Raw genomic sequence first — 23,631 nt, forward strand, 5'->3', positions numbered from 1 at the left:
TTAATTTTAAGACCCCAAAAAAGATGCAAAAAGGTTTACCACTTTTACCTACCGGCTTCCCCCTAAAACCCCCCTCGTAAGGGGGTAAAAATTAAAAAAAAAATCGATTTACCAAGAATCTGTACGCCGTAGAAAAAAATGTTTTAAATAAAAAATGTAGCTGAGAAAATTTTAAACAAAAATTGTTATTAGCAGTTTTTGTGTGAATGAACCGTTATCTCAGAAATAACGATTGAAGCGATCGGCAATTTTAAATGTCAGCTACGCGCGCGAAATCAATGATCAATAAAATTTGTATCAACTAGACAGTAAAAATTCGATATCTTTTAATTTAAGTGTCCTAACGACAAAAATCAAGATGCCTCTTAAAGGTAAAGAGTTCAGCTTTCGTATGCAATTTTTGTATTTGGTCGCAAATTAACTCAGATTTGTACAATCTATACCTTTCATTGATTGGTCACTATGAAGTTTCGATGACTCGAGCCTAACCTTAAAAACCTATAGCATGAAATTTTAGTTTTCACTTTTGGTAACAAATGTGAGGCATTTGAAATATGCTTAAAAAACGCTCAATTTAAACTTTCACATAACAAACAATCTAAAACGTTTAAAACCTTTTTTCAATTATACTAGTATGTTTTTTAAAAGAACCAAACTTCTGCTACAAACTACACTCAAAAAACGTCTTCTTGGAGGCATTTCCTGTGACGTGCGATCGTTTGTAATGTAAAACCTTTATAAAATCTGTTTATTTGCGGCAAAATACAAAAACTTCATACGAAAACTGAAATCTTTGCCTTTAAAACGCATCTTTATTTTCAGATCTGCAGATTCTTGGTAAATCGATTATTTTGCGTTTTTACCCCCTTACGAGGGGGGTTTTAGAGGGAAGCCCGGGGGTAAAAGTAGTATTTTTTGCATCTTTTAGAAAATCCAATATTTGGTCTGCAGTTAAACATATCAAAGACAAAGATCATGATAGTGGATAAACTACATAACAATCATCAACACATAACCACGATTGACCGGTTTGAGATGGTGAGATCATAAAATGATGTGGATCAACTGCTTAATATTCCCAATACTAACATACGGATGTGAATCTTGGACCCTACGACAAGCGGAAAGAAGAAAGATAGACGCCACTGAAATGTTCTGTTGGAGAAGAATGTTACGAATTCCGTGGACCTACCAAAGGACAAATAATTCAATTCTAAATGAGCTAAAAGTCAGCAAACGGCTATTCAGCAAAGTCTATCAACAACGGCTATCCAACAATTGAAATACTTTGGACATGTTATGAGAGCAGACACAGAAAACATAGAAAGACTTATTATCCAAGGAAAGGTGGAAGACCGAAGATCCCGAGGAAGATTTCCAAGAAGATGGATCGATCAAATTACAGGAACATGCAAAAGAAATGGCCACAGACAGAGATCTTTGGAGACGGACAATACACGACACCACGATGACCACTACACTCTGGTGGTCACTTTGGTGGTCAGGATTGAAGAGAGAGATTCTTTGCCCATTTCTCGTAATGCTTCTGTGTTTGTTTTCTTCTGTGGCCATGCTATTCTAATCTTTTTTATATTCATTTTTAGTCCATATTTTACACAGTAACTGTTTTTCTTGTTTAGTAGCAGTTGGAGTTGTTCGGCAGAGCTTGCCATAATCACTGCGTCATCTGCATATCTTATGTTGTTAACAGTTCTTCCGTTATTTATCATTCCTTCACTTTCAGATAGTAATTCTTCTTCAAAAATGGATTCACTATATACATTGAATAGTAATGGAGACATAATGCATCCCTGCCTAACTCCTCTCCTGATTTCAATTTCTGAACTAGGCCACCACGTTTTAAGCAATGACAAACACGAACTCCTAAAATAAATTAATAATAGAAGAAAAGAGAGCTCCATGTCGTAGGCGTACTTCCTGGCTAAATAACCTTAGATTAGGGTATGAAGTACGGTGGAAAAGAGTACGGTCTAACAATGAACGTCAAGAAGACGAAATTTATGAGAATATCGAAAACTCAAAGAAATAAGGAGAATCTTCTAATAAGCGGAACCAACGTCGAACAAGTGGACAAAAATATACATATCTGTGAACAATGATTAACTCCACAAATGAGGAGATCATTCAGGAGATCAAAATCGGAATAGAAAAAGCTAGAGCAAATTTCAACAAAATAAGAAGAGTGCTATGTACAAGGGATTTAAAATTGGAACTAAGAGTTAGGTTGGCGAGATGCTATGTTTTTTTAACTTTGTTTTATGGAATGGAATCTTGGACCTTGAATGCGACATCAATGAAAAAACTGGAATCATTCGAGCTGTGGGTGTATAGAAGAATTCTGAAAATATCGTGGACAGAACACGTCACAAACAAAGAGGTTCTGAGAAGGATGAATAAAGAAATAAAAATTTTAAGTACAATTAAAACAAGAAAATTGGAATATCTCGGACATATTACACGTGGAGAGAAATACACCTTGCTCCAACTGATTATTCAGGGAAAGATCCGAGAAAAGAGAAGCATAGGGAGGCGCAGAATGTCATGGCGTTTATGAGTAATAGTAGATTGTTTGCATTATAGATTTTATATGTACGTTAGAATTTTGGTATAATATATCTCATTCTTTAGACTCCTCAAACACCATCTTTATCTCCGTCACTGCTGATACGTAATTTTCCAAAATTATATTTCGACAAAAGGTTGTATCATTCACCGATAATAAGTTGGGTAATTATTTTACAATTTACTAATCTCTATAGCAATCAATGTTGTCCTTCGTTTTCGCATGCTGTCAAGGTCACCGCCAGCCAACTTCCTTCTTAATATTTTATTAAAATCAACAAGTCTCCCATGACTAATTGGTTCTACAAACCTACATTTTCTGAGAGATTGTTCAACTTTACTTCTCGTTTGTTTTCACAAAAGCGATGTCTAATCTGAACGAGTCCTAAATTTATACTTTCGTCTAATTTCTTCTTTTTTGTAATTAATTTAAATACATTTAAATAAGGTGTTCATTTGAAGAAAAGTAATGGTTTTGGCGAACTTCCTGAAATTTACAGGTGTTTTAAACGAATTTCACATTTTAAGAAATCCGTTATTTAAATAATTGTTAAAATTATTTATAGGTAATCTTTAAAAGCAATTATTTTTAAATGAACAGTAAAACGAAGAATTCATCTACACCTTGTTTAAAAACCAAAATGAAAATTTTAAAAGCTTGTTTTACAGCTAAAAAGGTCACTAAAGATCTCACAAGATTCTTGTTTTTATGTTGACACTTTATTTCCGATTCATTATACCGTAGTAGTTTTTAGCATTGTGTTCTTAAAAGTAGGACTTGTACATCTAATAAAAAATAGCAATCAGCTGTTTTTGATTTACTCCAGTCACTCAGGCTATTCACCTCCAATTTTGTCCAAGTTATAAAAATGGTAACAGTTTACATATAAATTTTTTAAATTGTGCATAAAAATTCGGAGAGTTCATGATATAAAATATATATAAAATGTTTACAATGTTTCAAAATATTTGCACGAAACGAGAATAATGAAAAATGCTCATAAAAATTAAAAAAATTATTCATAACAGTTGAAAAATGTTCATAAAATTCGAAAAGTTTATAGAAGGTTAAAAATAGTGTTCATACCATATGTTCACGACAATTTCTGTAAAAGTCACCACACCACGGCATAGCTTCCATCCCGTTCTGCAGGTACAAACCTCGGTCGACTTGCTTTTTGCTTGGTAAATTCGTCCTCCTTTCCGTCATATCGAACCCATAACCATTTGCTAGCCGGGTTCTATTATCGCCGGGGAGTACGCTTGTACCTACGTGGATACTGAACACCACATACGTAGGGCGCCATGTCACCATAGAGAGGCTGGGTCTTCACAAGAAATAACTCCATATCAGCTCCCTAGGTGCTCTACAAAGGACTTCGACCAGTCAATTCGAAGTTTCATCTGCATTTCTATTCCAATTTGGTGGGTTAGGTAATCTTTCACAAATAAAACGCAGTTTGGTGGTGAAAAGGTCCTAGCAAATGAATCTAAGGACAAGCAGAGCCACGTGAATGGATTAAGGCTAGGCTTGACTACCAATGGCTTGATGATGCCAACGTTTTTACTCGTTTAGGCTCTGTGCCTCTTCGAGGGTGGTTTTTATTTATTGGATAAACGTGAATCTGCATATTGCCGCTCTTCGAGACAAAGTGGAGGCTGTAAAGCAGAAGTGCCAAAATGATTTCTTACCTTTTGGACGCCGGTTGGACCAAGCCTGCTACTAAGTACAAGTTCCATTGGGAAAAACTGTCTTTTTCAGATTATTGGCCTTTTTGTTTTGTTGGGTTTAAACGCGTGGAGGATAGCTGTGGCTGTGTCCTCGCCTAGGATCAGGTATCGTTGTGCAATGAGATTGGGAAACCACAGAAAACCAATCTCTCCCTGTCCTTATGATTTTTTAATATGACTTTTAAGGAGTGTACGAGGTGCTCACTGTTTAGTGTTTAGTGTGTGTGGATGTGCGAATTTATGTAGTTATTGGTTGTGTGTTGTTGGGTTGTTTCTTTTTGGTGTTTATATGTTTATGATTTGTGAGCTTGGTGAAAGTGTGTGTACCCATGGCTTGGAAAATGCACTCTTTTTATACATTTTATTTCGTATCGACATGTGCATTTCCTAGTCCATCGTTCAATGGTAAATTGAATAGAAGGTAGAAAGGCGGGACGATGCGCATCGACGTGCTCATTGGTCCACATACTTTATCTAGTTCTACGTAGTTTTTGTCAACGTTTTCTGAGTGTGTACACTTTGCTATTCTGAACCCATAGTATTGATTATCGTCGTTGTTTTTGTGTTTTTCTTATTTTCTACATTATTTTGAATAATTGAATATTTTCTATTGTTGTGTTCTTTATTTCTATTTATTATTCTATCCATGCAATTTTGGATAACCCAATTACTTGTATCCAGATCGGTCTATGTTTGGCCATAGATCTTCTTCTAGTCTTCGTATAGTTGTAGGACTCCCAATAGTACTTTGTTTAAGATTATCTTCTTCAGGTTCTTTCCCTTATCAGAGGTTGACATCATCAACGCTATTTTAAATTTATTAGCCGCATTTCTAAATGTACTAATGAACTCTCTAAAATAGTTTGCGTCTGTGACGTTTTTTTTTCCTTTTACAATCTTTTATATCAGACGAACATGTTCTTATTTAACCTGTGTTAGCAATATTAATATACTTTCTTTTACTTTTACCATCAGTTATTCTTAATGCCGCCCAGTCAGTATGACTTTTACATCCGCTATTTTGTAATAATACCTGGTTTTTCGGGTTTATAAGCCATGGTCTGAATTTATTTCCTACTGTCACCTGTTGATTAACCAACTGAGGCAAACAGTACACACTCTTCAACCTATTCGCTTGAAATAGATCACTTAAGAAAGGCATTCTGCCGAAACAGCCGTAGGGATAATAAATTATAATAAATTTTGTGGAAGTACATATTTAGTGTTTTATTGTTGGATAAAATTAATTTCTATGAAGTAAAACCTAACACTGTGGGATACCCTTTATTTCATACAGTGAGAAAGCAACTAAAACCGGGGTTTTTATTAAAAGTCTAAGCTTTTGTGTATGTTTATAGACTTATAGAGTTCAAACTACAAAACACAGAACAATGGCAGTTGGAGCTTACTATAAAATATTAAAATCTTGTCTTAATATTAGCACAAAAACTCAAGGTGATTTGGGTGGTACAACAAAATGCGAACTAACATCAATATCGTATCAAAACTAATTTTAAACTAATATGTTTTATGTATACTTTGATGTTAGTTCGCATTGTGTTTTACCACCCAAATCACCTTGAGTTTTTGTGCTAATATTTGGATAAGATTGTAATATTTTATAGTAAGGTTAAAAAGTCATAATTATTCTTTGTTTTGTAGTTTGAACTCTGATGAAGTCTATAAACCTAGATGAAAGCTTAGACTTTAATAGAAAGGCACCTACTACGAAGCACATGTAAAATAGGGCGTCAAATTTTTAATTTCAAAACTAGTAATCCCTTTCTCCTAACCATACGGTTAATGTTGATTATCGCCTATACCAGGTGGCGAACAAAAACATAAACAAAACAAAAAACATTAGTTGTGCGTAGGTTTTGTCGATACATAAAGTAAAAAATATCTATCATGTTCAGCTAATATATTCAATGCGGTTGCAATAAATCCGTCGATTTTAACTCTTTGGCGCCATTCAACTGCAAACAGGTGGGCGAATAACAGCATTTCGGTTAACCAACCATGCAGAGCAGGCGTTAGAACTGGACATGTAGGGATCTCCTAATAAGAACTGTGTTATTTGTTTAAAAGAACGGTAACTACTTAAACGCTGTTTTTAACTATGTTTTCCTGCAGGTAAAATGAATTGATTGTTCGATGTTAACTTTTATATTGTATCAATTGATTTGGAGTAGGCATTCGAAAAAACATCCCAAAATGTTTTGTGATCAGCCTTTAACGTTTCCGTTAAGTATGTGAAATTTAAAAACTACATATATATATATATATATATATATATATATATATATATATATATATATATATGTGTATATATATATATATATATATATATATATATATATATATATATATATACTATATAACTAGAGAACTAGAGAACTAAACAAGAACAATTAAATTTAAGAGTAATAAGAAGGCTCAGATGAACGAGAAGAGTTACAAAAAAAAAATTTAGACTAAATTTAATAAGATAAGTCTATCCTTATTTTAAACAGGCCTATTTATTACTCGTTGGAATTAAAATAAACATACAAAAACACTACTACAGAAAAGAAAGAAGAGAATTAGAAACCAAACTAAAGTAGAAGACGATTTTGTAGCAATGGAGTTAATTTTAGTTTTAAACCATCAGTAGACCAGTAGTATGACTATACAAAATTATATGGAAGATATTTGGGACCCAATGCCGTAAATAGGATATAGAGTTCTAGATATAATCATAAACTTTATCAACTGTTCAAAGAATTACCTATCTCAGAATTCCTTAAACTCCAGATAATTCGATAGGCTGATTATGTAGAGAGGATCGATAATAACAGACTGCCGAAACTTGGGATTGGCGCAGAGCCGCATATATTAGAGACAGAAATTACAGGCGGACAAGGCTCAGTTTGGGTTGTAGCGCCATTGGAAGAAGTCTTTGTATGGCACCAATTGATGCCAAAATAAGAGAGCTTAAGTTGTTTGTTAAGGCATGTTCGCAGCTAAATGAAAACTGTTTTTACCAAAGATCGTTGAGCTTCTAGTTCTTCATATGAGTAAAAGATGCCCAAACAAGACATGCTGGAAGTCATTTAGACTAGACATGTGTATGATATTACTATTTTAAAAAATGTAAACACTCAATACGTTCGTCGATTACTCAACGGACTTGTTTTATGAATTGTAATGTATGCATCATGTTTGCATTATTATCGCTAAAGGAAGAAGATTCCATTTTGTTCCAAATAAAGAATGCGTTATGTGACCAATACTCTTTTTAAAATCGAATACTTTTAAATTAACATATCGCACGTAGTACGGAGCACATGTTGTACTATGCGTTTTCTGCATATGCCATTAACAAGGGTCCAGGTATTGACAACGTTCCCCCTGAGCTATATAAATTAGGTGGCGAACACATAGTAGGACAAATGCATATACTTATAAACACGATTTGGAATGATGAAAAGAGACCTACCGACTGGAAATCTGAGATTATATGCCCAATCTATAAAAAATGGGATACACTGAAATGCCAAAATTATCGCAGCATAACCCTCTTGTGCACAGCGTACAAAGTTTTTACTTACATACTAAACAAACGACTGATCAGCTATTCACGGTGAACCAAATTTTAAACAATATGACATTGACGTCCACAACATATTCATAGATTTCAAATAGGCCTACGACTCAATTAATAGACAAAAGTTATATCATATATTGTATAGCTTTAATATCCCCAAAAATACATCAGGCTAGTAAAAACAACAATGGGCTCGTCTACAGTAACTGCCAGAGTACAAAATGAGCTCTTTTCAAATCTCTTTTCAACTGAGAACTTTTCAATAGTCAAAGGGTTAAAGCAAGGAGACGGACTGGCACCGACACAAAAGCTGCACAGATGTTGTATTGAACCAGATTCTGAGGTGCTTTAACCAAGATGTTCTTCCTGGATCTCGTTTTCCAAATATTTTTCCTTGCAGGTTGGTTTGAAGGAGAGATATTTGGATTCGTTTCGCGTAATATGTCCGAAGTATTGTAACTTTCGAGATTTGATGGTGGTCAGTACCTCTCGGTTCTTATTCATTCTTTTGAGGACCTCCTTATTTGTGACTCGGTCAGTCCACGGGATCTTAAGTATTCTCCGATATAGCCACATTTCAAATGCTTCCAGTTTTCCACACATATCTTTGTTTAAGGTCCACGATTCAACACCAAAAAAAGGACAGAGAAGACGTAGCATCGCAGCATTCTTACTTTTGTATCAAGAGAGAGGTTATGACTCTTGAAGAAGAACCTATCCGATTGAAGGTGGATCTAGCTTTTCCTATGTGTGCTCTAATCTCCTGGTTGTTGTTCCATTCTTCATTTATTATGGTGCCGAGGTAGTTGTAGTGCGTTACTCTATCTACAGGGGATTGGTTGACGTACAGTTGACCTTCTGTTATCCTTTTCTTGCTAATTATCATAAGCTTTGTCTTCTTAATGTTTACATTAAGTCCATATTGTTGACTGTAATACGTGATTTTGTTCATAAGAACTTGTAGGTCTTATAAGTTTTCCGCAAATACTATGGTTTCATCTGCATATCTGATGTTGTTTAGCCGGTAACCATTTAGTAAAATACCTTTTTCAGTTTCGTGCAAAGCTTCGATAAATATTCTTTCAGAGTACAGATTGAAGATTAGATGAGACAAAATACAGCCTTGCCTCACTCCACGCATGATTTTCACATAGTCAGTGTATTCATCTTCAACTCTGAGATTTGCTGTCTGATTCCATTAAAGATTTCTAATTATTTTCATATCTTGGTTGTTAATTCCTGCTTCTTTTAGTATTTAGATCATCTTGGCGTGCTGTACTCGATCAAACGCTTTCTCTTAATCAACCAGACATGCGTATACGTCACAGTTGACGTCTCTGCATCTCTGGAATAAGACTTGTACTGAGAACAAAGCCTCTCTAGTACCAACAGCATTTGTGAATCCGAACTGGTTAGGGGAAATTTGACTTTCACACAGCTTGTAGATTCTCTTATGAATTATCATGAGGCTTATAGTACGGTAATCTTCGAATTTTTGGCTCCTGGTTTTTTTGGAAGTGCAATAAACTCAGATTTCAGCTATTCTGTTGGTATTTCTTCAGAGTTTTATATTATGTTGTTGAATTTTCTTTGGGATTATTGCTATTGATTCGTTGCCCATTAGTTTGAGTAGTTCTGCTTATATATTATCAGGGCCTGCCGCTTTGCCATCCTTTAACTGCGTTATTGAGGAATGAACTTCCTGCTGTAATATTCTTGGTCCATCATGAACCTCTTCTTGTAGCTCAAATTTATTATCTCTTAGGTCTTCAAATAGTTTTTCTAGATATTCTTTCCACGTTCTTATTTTACTCTGTTTGTCCAAGATAATGTTTCCGCCAGAATCAGTTATATTTCCTTTCTGCCTTCGTCTTAGTCTCCCTGTGAGTTCTTTAACTTTCCTATGTACATTGTGACTATCATACTTTGACTGCAGAGTCTCAATTTCTTCGCATCTTTCCCTTGCTTCTTTTTCTTTCGCTTCTCTGATTTTCGTTCTTATTAATATATTTATGGTTTTATATTTGTCTCGGTCATTTTTGGCCTCTCTTTTCTCGTCCATTAGTTTCAGGATCTCATCTGTCATCCATGATTTTTTCTTCATTAATCTATCTGTCTTTAAGTGTTTATCCTTTACATTTTGCACTATTTCTGTAATATGTTTGATCGTTTGTTCTTCGTTCGATTTGTCTCTAAGTGTTCGAGTCACTTGCTCGTTTAACGTGTCTTGGACTCTCATCCTCGTATCAAGGTCTTTCAGCATACGTAGGTCGTATGATTGTGCTTTTCTTTTCTGCACTGTTTTGAGTTTGACTCGATATACTCCCACCAGGGGAACGTGGTCTGTCTCCAAGTCTGCTCCAAGATAAGTCTTGACAGATGTAAAGCTGTTTCGGAATCTTTTATTGACTAAAATGTAGTCTATTTCATTCCTAATAATTCTCTCGGGTCTGTCTTGAAGGGATTTCCACGTGTACAGGTTACGAGGTGGTAATTGGAATAATGTGTTGAATATAGGAAGAACTAATCTAACAAATAAATCAATACGGATAGCTGTCTATGCCGATGACACTAGCATTATGTCTCGCGAAACAGAAGAGGCGGTAGAAATGTATTTACAATTAAAAACAGTACAAGCTATTACTACTACAGTAAAAACTGTAGAAAGTTTCACATATCTGGGAGTTGCATTAAACACGGACGGAACAAAAGAGCCAGAAATTTAAAATAGTAAAGGGAAACACAGCTTACTTTTCACTCGCTCATGTGTTCCGCTCCAAAAACAAACACTGGAGATAGAAAATCATGGTCTACAAAACTATTATCAGACCAATAGTATATGGCTGTGAGATATGTAGTATGTGAGACATGGCTGATGACAGAAGACATAAAACGAAAGCTGAAACTCTTCGAAAGAAAAGTCCTAAAAAAGATATTTGGATCTATTAAAGTAAACGGAGTATGGAAATCCAGGTACAAGCATGAACTCTACCAACTGTTAAAATAGGCATCGATCTTAGAATTCGTTAAACTTTAAAGACCTGATGGGCTGGTCATGTAATTAGACTGAAGACCGAAAGATTGCCAAAATAGTAAAATGAAGGGCGCAAGACCAAAAGGAAGGCCACGGAAAAGGTGGGAAGATGAAGTGGCAGCGGACGCGCAAAATTTCCTAGATGTAATAACGTGGAGAAAATCGGCGCGGGACCGGCAAGTTAGAGGCATAGTTTGGAGGAGGCCAAGGCTCGATTTGGGCTATAGCTCCATTGGAGATAAATTTTGTAATTTTATTTTCCGATTAGAGGATTTTTGAATTGGAAATCGAAACGACAAAACAAAAAACATAATTTTAATATTACAATCATTGTGGATTATTGCCAAAGCATAAATTTTTTTCAGAAATATTGCGAAATGTTGTTTTTTTTTGTTTTATTATATCATACATTGTTTTTATCTGTAATATTGCAGGCTACTCTTCTTATCATTTCTGTATATATATAGTACTATTCAGTTGAATAGTATTAAGTGTTCGGTAAAAATGAATCAGTATTTTGTAAAAATGAACCGGTTTTTATATAGTTAATCGCACTACGTCGTTAATGATATATCGAATAAAGTTATTATTTTCATTACAATTTTCATTAATTATGTAAATATCTTAGATTTTCTTCTTTGCTTTATGAACCCTTTCTGTAAATATTTTGCATGCATTGCAGAGATGTATAAAATTCTTGTGTAGACCGTATTTGACAGCGAGTATAATTTTGTGCCTTAGACAACTTTTCATTGTTGATGATGGCTCTAGACAGAACCTGTTTCTATCTTAAGCACTTAATATTTAACAAGACAAGATCGTCTTCTGCTGTGTTCCCAGACGTGCCAGAGGCTACTCAAAATTGCAATATCACAAAGCCGGTTCTGTGTGCGTAACCACAATCCATGCTTTTGTTTTCGTAACGCAATGGTGAAAGGCAAACGAAGAATGGAATGGACCTGCAGACGACAGTTTTGGCGCCTCTAATTGATACCTGTCTTGTCGCAAGAGAACTACATACTCTGCGAGTCTTATCTTATATTATACTTATTAATGTAGCTGCTCAAGCATTGCTTTGTACACTTAGATCTGGTTTTTATCCAAACGGAATGTTACGTAACAATGCGACGACCATAATATCACCGAAGTGCTTACTGATATTTAATAGGTATACAGTCACAAAATTCCTTTGAAGATAAAGTTTTTACAAAAAACGTAACCAAGTTTTTTCGGTTTTAGATTATTGGGTTGAAAATCGATTTGTAGTAATGCATGGCATTCGGAAAGATATTGACCTGTAATTTTTTTTAACGGTGCGGGGGAATTTAGTTTTAACAAAAGATTCTGAATTAAGAAACAAATTTTAGTACTACACTTTAGTACTTACTTTAGTAAACAAATTTTTTGTTTTTTAAAATAATAAGGGAATAATAAGGGAAATAAATTTTTTCTCGTGACACTGACCCCTACAAGCAAACGACAGTTGTTTTGACCAGTATGGACCTCTATAACAAGAACTTATATGTCTCCTGCAATCGATTTTTTGGACTTATTTATTTATTTACATGGAATGTTGGAATGGGATGCTTAAAATATGTTTAAAATTTCAAAGCGATCGGCCAAGTAGTTTAAAAGTTATTTTGTTTGTTTTAACCAAATTAAAATTTTTTGCAACAAAAAAAGTTAGAAAATTATTAAGTTACAGTAATTATACGGGTAGCTTATGAAAGGAGATTTATTTTGTCAATATGATTAAATCAAATAAGATAAAGTTTTAATATTACAAAATAATTTTGCAAAAATATTTCCATTCTGCTTATAAACAATAAGAATATCTTTCTAACCATTATCTATAGGAAAATTATTTGTTCAAATTTGGAAAACTTGTATTTTTTCACAAATTAAAAAAACTATTTTATTCGAGATTTTTTATTTTCAAAGCAATACATAAGTAAACCAATTCTATTTTTAGAAATAATTGAATAGGATCATTTATTTTCTTGATAAAATCTATTATAAATAAATTATGCACGAAGTTTATTGACGGAGCGTATATTAATCATAAATACACTCAGGTGCAACAAAATCGATCCATTCCTTATTTTTTATTTATTTGAATTTGTATAATTTTAGAGACATTAAATTACGTATGTAAATTTAGGTGTACCCTCGTATACGAGAAATAAAATAATATTTTTAATATTGCTTTTTATATTTCTTAAAACAAATTGGTATTTCAGGTTTTTGTCAAAAAGGGTCTGAAGCGAGTAGATATTTATTGAATGTTGTTTTTAATTCAACAATCATACTAGTGTAGTAGTGATTTTATTTTCAAAACGTGTTATATTTTTATTTAATTATCCTTCCTAAATGTCTCTAACTCCGACAGATGCTGCAAGGGCGGTAACTTTAGTTCAAGATGGTCGTAGCCAATATTATGCAGCTGAAATGTTGGGTGTTAGTCGATCTTCGGTTCGAAGAGCAGTTCGGCGTTTTAGCGACACCGGTAACTTCACTAGAAGACCAGGATCAGGTCGTAGAAGGGTAACATCCGAAAGAGATGATCGATTTCTGGTCTCATCATGTTTGAGAAATCTACATCTAACTTCAGTTGAACTGAAGGATGGACAGTTCGTCGACGACTTGTAGAAGGTAATTTATTATCCAGAAGGCCAGCCCTATCTCCAATACTATCCATAGAACATCGCAGAGCTCGCCTTGCTTTTAAAGAGAACATGAAAACTGGAGTGATGCAGATTGGAACAATGTATTGTTCTCAGATGAGTTCAGATTTTGTCTAAGGTCACCAGACGGCCGAGAAAGGGTTTGGAGAAGACACGGAGAGCGATATTTTCAATGGTATTATTCTTCTTCTTAAAGTGCCCTCTCCTCAATGGAGGTTGGCTACTACAATTTTAAAATCTTCTCTATCTTCAGCTGTTCTTATTAGCTGTTCAAAATTTAGCCCTGTCCATTGTCGGATGTTTCTGAGCCACGATAGTCTTTTCCTTCCTAGGCCTCTCTTTCCCTCGATTTTTCCTTTCACTATAAGTTGGGCATATTGGTACTTATTATTTCTCAGTATGTGGCCTAGGTATGATGTTTTTCTAACTTTTACTGTGTTAAAAAGTTCTCTTTCCTTGCCTATTCTATGCAGCACTTCTTCGTTTGAGGTATGCGATGTCCATGAAATTTTGAGCATTCTCCGGTAGATCCACATTTCAAAGGCCTCCAATTTATTTACGGTTGATGTTTTTAGGGTCCACGTTTCAACTGCATATAGAAGAGTCGACCAGACGTAGCATTTTGATAAACGTAGTCGAATTTCGAGTTTTATTCGAGAATCACAAAGCAGTTTTTTTATTTTTTCGAAAGATTTTCTGGCCTGTTCTATTCTCGATCTTATTTCTAGATCAGGATTTAGGCTGCTATCGATCCAACATCCCAGGTACTTAAATCTATTGACCTGTTCTAAAATGTGCCCATTTATTGTGCAAGGTTGAGGTACGTTTTGATTTTTTCGGATTGACATCACTTTGGTTTTTTTAATGTTTATTTTCATACCAAATTGCTCACAGGTCGAGTTGGTCTTGTCGATGAGTCGTTGGAGACCTACATCGGAATCCGCAATTAACACTGTATCATCGGCGTATCTGATACTGTTGATATTTACGCCATTCACCTTGACTCCATCCTTGGAATCCTCCAATGCTTCTTTAAATAGAAACTCGGAGTAAAGATTAAACAGCAGAGGCGACAGAACACATCCTTGTCTAACTCCCCTCCTAATTTCTACTTCTGCGGATGTGGAACCTTCGATCCTAACTCTGGCGTTTTGGTTCCAGTACAAGTTTTTTAAGAATTTGATGTCTTTTCCATCTAAACCGACTTCTTGCAAACGTTCTAATAGTAGGTCGTGTCTTACTCTATCAAATGCTTTTTCGAAGTCTATAAAGCATATAAATATATCTTTCTGTTGGTCGTAGCATTTTTGGGCGAGAACTAGTAAACTGAACAGGGCTTCTCTCGTTCCCATGCTGGCTCTGAATCCAAACTGATCGTCTCCGATGATTGTTTCGCACTTTCTATAGATACGATAATGTATTATTGCGGAAAGAATAAGTTATCGGGGGGCTCCGTTATGGTTTGGACTGGTATCAGTTCAGAAGCTCATACTGATTAAGTTATTGTAGATAGAGGTTCTATGACTGCTGCAAGATACATAAGAAGTATTTTAGATCAGCATGTGGTACCTTTTGCTCCTTTCATTGGACCTAATTTTATTTTTATGGACGACAACGCGCGTCCTCACCTTGCTAGAATCGTCAACTAATATATAGAGGTGGGAATTGTCCGTATGAACTGGCCAGCTTGCAGTCCCGATCTCAATCCGGAAAAACCGAAATTTCTGACTTATTTTGCAACTTTCTAAGCAATAAATAAGGATAGAAACATTAAAAAAACCATTTTGAAGATTTTTATATGACTTATAACTCATAAAGTTCTTATTCTCAAATTTGTGTGAAATGCTTCACTTTTTGCTGATAGACGAAAAAAGCGAAAATTTACAGTTTGTTGACTTATTTGTTACTAACGGATTAAGTCCAAACAGTCGAATGCAGGAAACATATAGGTTCTTGCTATAGAGGTTCATACTGTTAAAAACATCTGTCGTTTGGCTGGAGACGCCAGTCTCACAAACAGGATACTTTTTTGATTATTTTCCTTAACTACAAACTCTTTAAAAAATTTTGTGTCGTTTGAAATTAATCTTCAAAAATGTTCTTAGCTTTGAATGTTTTTCCGCAGTTGTAGTCGGCTTTTCAAAAACAAAATTATCTTTCAACGATAAACTAAGTGAACAGTGTTGCAAGAAAGCAGTTTTAGAAAAATATTTGGGTTTCTTTAGGCTATGGCTCCACGAGCGACAGATTGTCGCTAGCAGTAGCAGTAAAATTACGGCGGCAGTAAAGCAGTAAAATCATGGCTCCACGAGCGACAGTTTACAGCGCGCATATCGCCGCGTTTTGGTCTTGTAGTGGCTCCATGAGCGTTAATCAGTGGTATCTTGTCCGTTTATATAATGTCCGTGTATATAGCAGATAAAATATATAGATAAATAAGTAAAATAAATTCACACCGATATTACAATAATATAGTATGGATAATCTATCATTTCAACAAAAAGTTGCTTTAATATGGGCATTGTGCCGTCGACGTAGGGTTAAAAAACAATGGAAATGGTGGATTCACTCTGTTCTAGTGCCTAGACAGACAGAGGGAAATTTTTTTTTCAAATTAAAAGAATATCCTGACAAGTTTTTTGAATATTACAGGATGTCAGTGTCTTCTTTTAATTTTTATTATATGAAATTGAAAATATCATACGAAAACAGGATACATCAATGCGTGATAGCCTAAGCCCAGAAGAAAAATTAGCAATTACCAACCTTAAAGTAAGATTTCAAATTACATATTTTATAATCCTATACATGTATCTACCTAAAAATAAAAAAAAACAAAATATTTAACTACATATTTAACTTTCATAAGAATAAAAAGGGGCAGCCACCACTTCTTACCTCTGCGTATTCTGTAATTAAAGTTTATTCGTTTACCAAATTCCCATCAGTAAACATGAGCACGTGTTGATATTCGCCGTCTCATTCGTCAAGAGGCTATTAAATATAATTTATTAGACAGATTCTCATGTTACAGATCCCAACTTGCCATCATTTTAAATTCAAATTGTATCGTGTTGATTTTTAAGTTAATATATTGTGGTATATTTATGTTATAGTTATTGTTAAGTTATTTACTGGTCGTGTTATTTTTTAGAGTTTAGTTTAATTGTGATATAATGATTAATTTTCAAGAAATTCTTACACTAACAGTTTCAAAAGTAAATATTTTTAAAAATCATATGATACATAGGTTGTACATCAGTACGACCTTGTTTGGCTTACACGTGGTTCTATTGACGATTGGGAATTTGTAGAATGAATAGGGTTTAGCTACTGAATTATGAAGTAGATCGACGGCTCCCATATGTCGGTTATATTCATTTATCATATTGGGTTGACTTTTCCAATATCTGACTTGCTTTTTTATGTTACAATAATTTAAAAAATTCTGATTCGACATAAAATCTGCTTTGTTGCATTCTTTTATTTATGAATCACGCCAAGCTATCGAAAACGAAATAAAATTTTACTATAAACAATAATTATTAAAATTTTATTTATATAACATGATTAGACAACCACTTATATAGAAATGAATCACCAGTTCGAAGAAGGAAATCCATAAAATAGATTTTTGGGAAATCAATAAAAACTGTTTATTCTCTCTATTCAACTTTTTCTTATTTAATAATGGCATCTATTATAAAGTACAGTTTGATAGGGTTAATTGGGATTAAAAAAAAACCATCCATTGATTTTTGATATCTAGAATACCGATAAAGAAAATATTGGATTTATTTCTTTCTTAGAACTTATAATTTTTTGTTACGATTTGAGACAAAAAATTGTATGAAAAAACTTTAAAGTAATTTATAAAAACAAAGAAACAACAAACACAGAGAAATAAACAAACAAGAAGAAAAATATCCGATTAAATGGCAATTACCGCTACAAGCGACAAATTACTGCTAGTGGAGCCACAAACGCGCTGCAAATTACTGCTAAAAAATATCAAAATAGGTCCGGATCTATTCGAACACGACACGATCTTGACGACGCGTCTCGGTCGCGAAACGAAGCGACAATCTACAGCGCGTGAAGCCACTCAGTATCACTGCTGTTGTTTTTATTTATCAAGCTACATTTTACTGCTACTGCTAGCGACAATCTGTCGCTCGTGGAGCCATAGCTTTAATGTCTCCCCTTAATTTGAGCGAACATGTGGTTTCTCAGTTTCTGATTCACATACTTATAAGTATATTATAGTTTTGCGGTTCAGAGGTCAAAACATCCAAAACTCAACAAACAGCACAATCATCTTTGCTTGGTTAAAAAATCTTGGATAACAAAATTTATTAAAAAGAATAGAAAAAAGAAAAAGTAAGAAATAAATTATAAAACTTGCACATAATATAATTAAAAGTGACAAAAATCTGGTCTGCGTTTGACTGGATGAGAGAGTCTCCAAAGAAAAGTACATTAAAAATTCAAATGCCGTCTAACCACACCTAATGAACTTTTTCATCGAGATCTTCATGAGAATGATTTTTAAAAGAATCTGTTATAAATGTAGATAGGGACTGTTAAAGTAGATCAAAATATGTCTTCAAAAAAGAAAGGGCGTTGAAAGTATGTTGGTGACAAAACTGATGTGCCCATAAAATGTCTCGAAAACCAGAATACCAATGAGGTCAACGTAGTGAGAAGAGTTCCCACCCTTATAGTGATGTACACTACGCTTTACAGTATTTGGTATGTTTACACCGAATATATAATTAAATATGACTAAATCAATCAAGAAACAAAAAGTTAAAATAAATCTATTATGGTATATGATGTATAGGTTGAACTAGTCTCAATGTAGGATATATTAGGTTTCTGGAAATGAGCCAGATTACCAAAACAATGAATAAATAACTGATAGGAAAATATGACTCGTTCCTTGGAACTGGTTTCTCTGTGGCGAAGATAAATGGCTAGTATATGTATTTTTTTCCAGCAACTTTACTCAAAGACTTAGTATGTTAGACATAGTAGGTTTAGTACAGAAAAACCTAAATGTATATTTTTATATTATTTTAATATCAGAAAGACCAAGAATAAGTATTTAAATAAAAATAATTAATGCCGCACATTAATTTTCATAACAAATATTGATCTTACGAAGTTGTTGGATTGCTGATAGTTTAAATACACTTAAACCTATTGACTTTGTGGTTAGAAATTCTGCATTACGCAAAAATGTGAAAACCAGCGTTCAAAGAAATTTAAGTGGAGTCTTATTTCAACACATTCAACATAACTACAGGTATTATCCGAATACAAAACAACGTCTATTCTTAAGAAAATAATACCGTGGTTTCTAAACCAAGTATTTTTATTAAATGGTTTATAAGACATGATTGTTCACCTACGTTTTGTACTTGACATTAATTTGGTATTGTTCCTACTTTTTGCTGCTGTACCTACTTTAAGATTTTATGCGAATATAATTAAATGTTGAATTATAGAATTTTTATAATCTTTAATGCCTTATTAGAGGCAAAAATTAACGAAACTGTAATTAGCAAGCTAACACGTAATTCCACATAAATTATCTGATATGCGGGTAAGAAAGACAGTTTAGAACAAGCATTTAGGGCTCTCGAAAAAAACAATTGAAGTATATGCTTTTTTATTCTTCTTTTCTCTAATCGTTTTTTTTTTTGGAAGAAGAGAAGTCACTCTTTTTGGAACCCCCTTCTGAGTCGTTTCTTTTTGTCTCCGTGTCTATTTTTTATTACGAGTTGTAACGAAATTCTGCCTGGCAAGACATGGTCTCCATACCGTGTCTAGGCTATAATCCCTCAGACATGGGTGTGTGTATAATTTTTAATCAATAAATTTACTATGCTTCCACTATGTCACGTTTTAAATTGATGAGCGGTTTTGGGTTATATCTTAGTTACACCTGTTCTGTATAGCAATAAGACGTTCCTTAAGACTGTCATGGGCTGAGCCCTACTTAGTATAAATCTCTCCCTCACGGACTCAGCATGGTTTAAAAATAAATGCACTTACTTGTTCTAATATAGACAGTTATATAGGCCAAAAAATACAATATCACACTCTGAATAACTATGGTAGATTACGAAAAAGCATTTGACTCCATAGAAATTTGGGTCATCCTTAACGCTTAAGCAACAAAAGAGTTAATGACCAATATATAAAAATTATTAAGTATATGTATGACAATGCAACATCCCAAGTAAAAACAAAATAAAACTACAGATAGGGGTGAGACAAGGAGATTTTATCTCGCCCAAGCTATTTACTTTAGCTCTAGAAGATGAATGGGCAAATAAAGGATTGACGATATACGGCGAAAACCTGAATCACCTGAGATTTTCCGACGATGTTGTGTTAATAGCAAAAGACAGAGAAAAATTGCAGAAAATGCTATTAGACCTAAATACAGAATCAAAAGAAATGCGATTAAAAATAAATCTAGCAAAAACTGACGATATAACTCTGAACAATAATGTAACGAAATAGCAAACCTCCGGTGCGTGGTACGTGTCACAATTCTTAGAAGGATGAATCTAGAATATTCAATAGTTGGCGTTCTCAATAGCGGCTGTCTTCGATGCGCTTCCGACGGAAGAATAGAGATGGACTACTCCAGATGATTCTAGAATAATACTTGTGGTATATTATATATATTATATATACCTGCAGCACTGTTATGAGTTAACTTTAGTTGATAGGATATTATCGTGCTGTAAACTTATAAATAAATATATTTATATAAATTAGAACCGCTCCCTTTATTGAAACACGCTACAATAATATAGAAAAGGTTGAGTCGTTTATATACTTGAGATAAAAAATCGAATGCTTAACATTAAGCTTTCTTCATGATAATCTCCTGTTTTTCTTGGCTCATATTGAAGCAAACCATCATCAAGGAACCCTGTATCACTTCTTATATGGATAATGATTAAACGTCGTCCCTTTCCTGATGGAGCTTTTAATCCTGTAAAGCAGCCTTCTATAAATGCTTTGCGTTTACCTTTGACATTTAAATATTGCCAATTTTTTCCAACTCTATGACCTTCGTTAATCCAGGTTTCATCCAAATAATATGTTTTCCGTTCAATGCTGCGAAGTGTGCGTATTTCTTTAAAATATTTTCTTCTCAACACAATAATTTCTTTTTTCTACAGCAAATTAAAAGTAGTCACGATTACCAAACCAAAAGAATCGTAAAAGCACAGAAATTGAAGTGTTTGGTACACAAAACATACTGAAATAATTGCAAATATCATAATCCGTGAGTCAAACATTGAAAACAAATAGTAATGGGGAATATTTAGGTAATTCCTTAAAACAGAATGATCACAAATTTATTGAACCATAACCCAATAAATTATAATAAGAGTATCTATAAAGTAAATAAATATAACTGATTTTTTAATGTTACATTTTTTTCAGTTTTTAAATTTGCACGCTTATTTCGTATATTTTTATAAGAACCAGACCTAGAGCACTAACGAATTCCAATAACCTAGTTTATGGTAAAAAATAAATATCCCATAATTCACGCCTAGTTATGAAAAAAATTAAGTAGTTCATGTCTGTCTCCCAACATCCTGTATTTCGCGCTTTTTTATATAGATCTTAACAATTTATTGACTCATTTAACACACATATAGAAGCAATTTGTCTCTTTATGGCGTGCCATTTTAAATATTTTATCGTTTTTTATACTTACCAATATTTGACGAGATTAATCACGCTATATCGTCACATATGTTATTTTTTAGAGAATAAACATTAAAATTGATGTCAAGCTCGACATTTACTAGAGTAATTCAAAAATCCTATATTTTTATATACTTTATTACGTATAAAATAATAAAAAATGAAAAAATTTAAAATACTTAGATAAGTATGACAATTAAAAGTCCAGATAACAATATTTTTAAAGTTAAACCTAATTTTTATATTTTTATAACTTTTTTATAATCACAACTTGCGAGCGACTGGATCGATTTGGCTAATTTTTATTTTGAAATATCTGTAGAAGTCCAAGGTTTAAAAGGCGGGAAATGTGATGAAATTGTAAGGAGAATAGTAAAAGCAACTTGCTTACGTTTTCGTGTCCAAGTCCATTGTGCATGGAAACGGGCATTGGTTGAACTGGAGCAGGTGTTCCATGTTCTGTCGTTGGCTGTACGTACATAAGATGTCATTTTCATCGAGCTGGTCTCATCTTGCTCTGTTGGTCTTCACAGCGATCACGCCTGATCTCATTTGGTTCAGTCGGTTCCATATCCTCCAGTCGCAGTTCAAACCAGTTGGCGTGGTTCGTTTCGGGGGATACCAGTCTGGAAGTTCCACGGTATCGCCATTGGGAAAACTTCTTCTAGATTTAAGCCGCAGGTCGTCGTATGAGTGCCCTTCCGCACCGAACATCAGATTCAGCTATATATTCTCCTTTGGATTAACGTCACTAAAACTATGGCTATCTTCACGTCTATTTTGTTTCAATTTTCACGGGAATGACTGGAATTGTCATTCGCGTGAAATTGTGCCTCGCCGATTGTCGTCTTTTTTTACTCCATTAATGAAATATAATAATACTAAAAATGAAGCAATTAAACATAAATAGAAGATAAGAATGAAAAGGTAAATAATGAATATTTTATTTTGAAAATTACTAAAATCTTTAAAGTGGTCTCTCTCTCTAGTGGTCAGTATGCTTACCGGCCACTGTAGACTCAGGCGGCACCTTTACCTTCTTGGATTGACGGATAGCCCAAGTCTTTGCCGTCTAGCCGTCTTTGTAATGATGAGGAGGAAATCTCCTCCCATGTCGTCTGGAAGGGTCCGGCACTAGCCTACCACAGGTGGCAAATCCAGGGTTCGATCTTTATGCAACCGAGCCAAAAGGGGTAGTTATCCATAAAGAGACTTGTGGCTTTTTGTGAGGCCACTAGGTTTCTAAAGGATTAGACGTTCAGAACGCCAGGAAGGGCTAAGACTTGGAGACCCTGCTGATTACTACAGATATGGGAGCCCAGATCAGCCTGTGCCCCAGAAACGCCGAAAAATAGGTCCTTAAGTATTAACATCTGTCGCACGTATATATTGTGTTGTTTAGTTAAGGGGACTGTTTTTCTGTCTCTGACCTGAGTTTGTCTTCGTCCTATCACTGTCTAATCCTCAATATAGGGCCAAATAATGGCATAGTATGATTGAAATACAATTTTTTAAAGTGAAAGAACCGCATATTCAAGCTTTCTAGTGCTATAGATAAAACCACAGCAATTTGTTTCTGAACGATAGATGATTTCCAGAAATACTTTAATTAACCACATTATTAGTTTCTTTAGAGTTTCTTGCAATTATATTTCGTAATACTGCGAATAATAATACATACGTTTTTTAATATATAGAATCTTCCATATCTTCCAGTAGTGAAAAAGATTTTATATTTTCAAATGAATTTTTAAACGGTTTATATGTATTTAAATGATCTCTAATAATATTTTCTTTATTTCAGTGGGCGGCATGTCGCGGCCACCCAAGCCAGCGGCAACCGCAAAGAAAGTAGCCCCTCCCGCTGTACCCCATGAGTTTCGACATTCTGGAAGCTCCTTCGGATCCGCGGGGTACGCCAGCTCAGAGGACACCGGACTGTTGGCTTCCTCCGATGCACCTGGAATTCCTAGAGGTATTGTTCTATTTTAAATTCATCATGACTTGCATTGTATCTTTGATATAATTATGAGCACCATCAGTAATTGGTTGTGAAATTTATTTTGATTTATTGTACTACCCGTCTGGTTCAGATAAATATCCGCGAATACTTTTTTATAAGTTTTGGCCAGAGCGTTAATTAGTTTTTATATTTTTTGTGATCTTAACCTCTTTTCCTTAATACTTTAAAAGGGATCATCGTTTTTATATAGCATTGTGTTTGTATAACGACATTTTTATAAGTTGAATAATGTTGTGATACATTTTTT

At 34.2% G+C, this 23,631-nt stretch overlaps 1 protein-coding gene across 9 annotated transcripts in view; it reads left to right on the top strand.

Annotated features, from left to right (window-relative positions):
* The window catches only part of ckn (CRK like proto-oncogene, adaptor protein), a 474,381-nt gene that overhangs the window by 367,372 nt on the left and 83,378 nt on the right, over positions 1-23,631 (top strand). For all 9 annotated transcript variants that reach the window (XM_072523031.1, XM_072523025.1, XM_072523030.1 and 6 more), the window contains one exon: positions 23,166-23,336. In XM_072523031.1, the coding sequence (XP_072379132.1) occupies positions 23,174-23,336 (163 nt within the window). In that variant the 5' untranslated portion in view covers positions 23,166-23,173. The remainder of the gene's footprint in view (positions 1-23,165; positions 23,337-23,631) is intronic.

Source organism: Diabrotica undecimpunctata, chromosome 2 (assembly GCF_040954645.1).
Source record: "Diabrotica undecimpunctata isolate CICGRU chromosome 2, icDiaUnde3, whole genome shotgun sequence".
Lineage (NCBI taxonomy): Eukaryota > Metazoa > Arthropoda > Insecta > Coleoptera > Chrysomelidae > Diabrotica > Diabrotica undecimpunctata.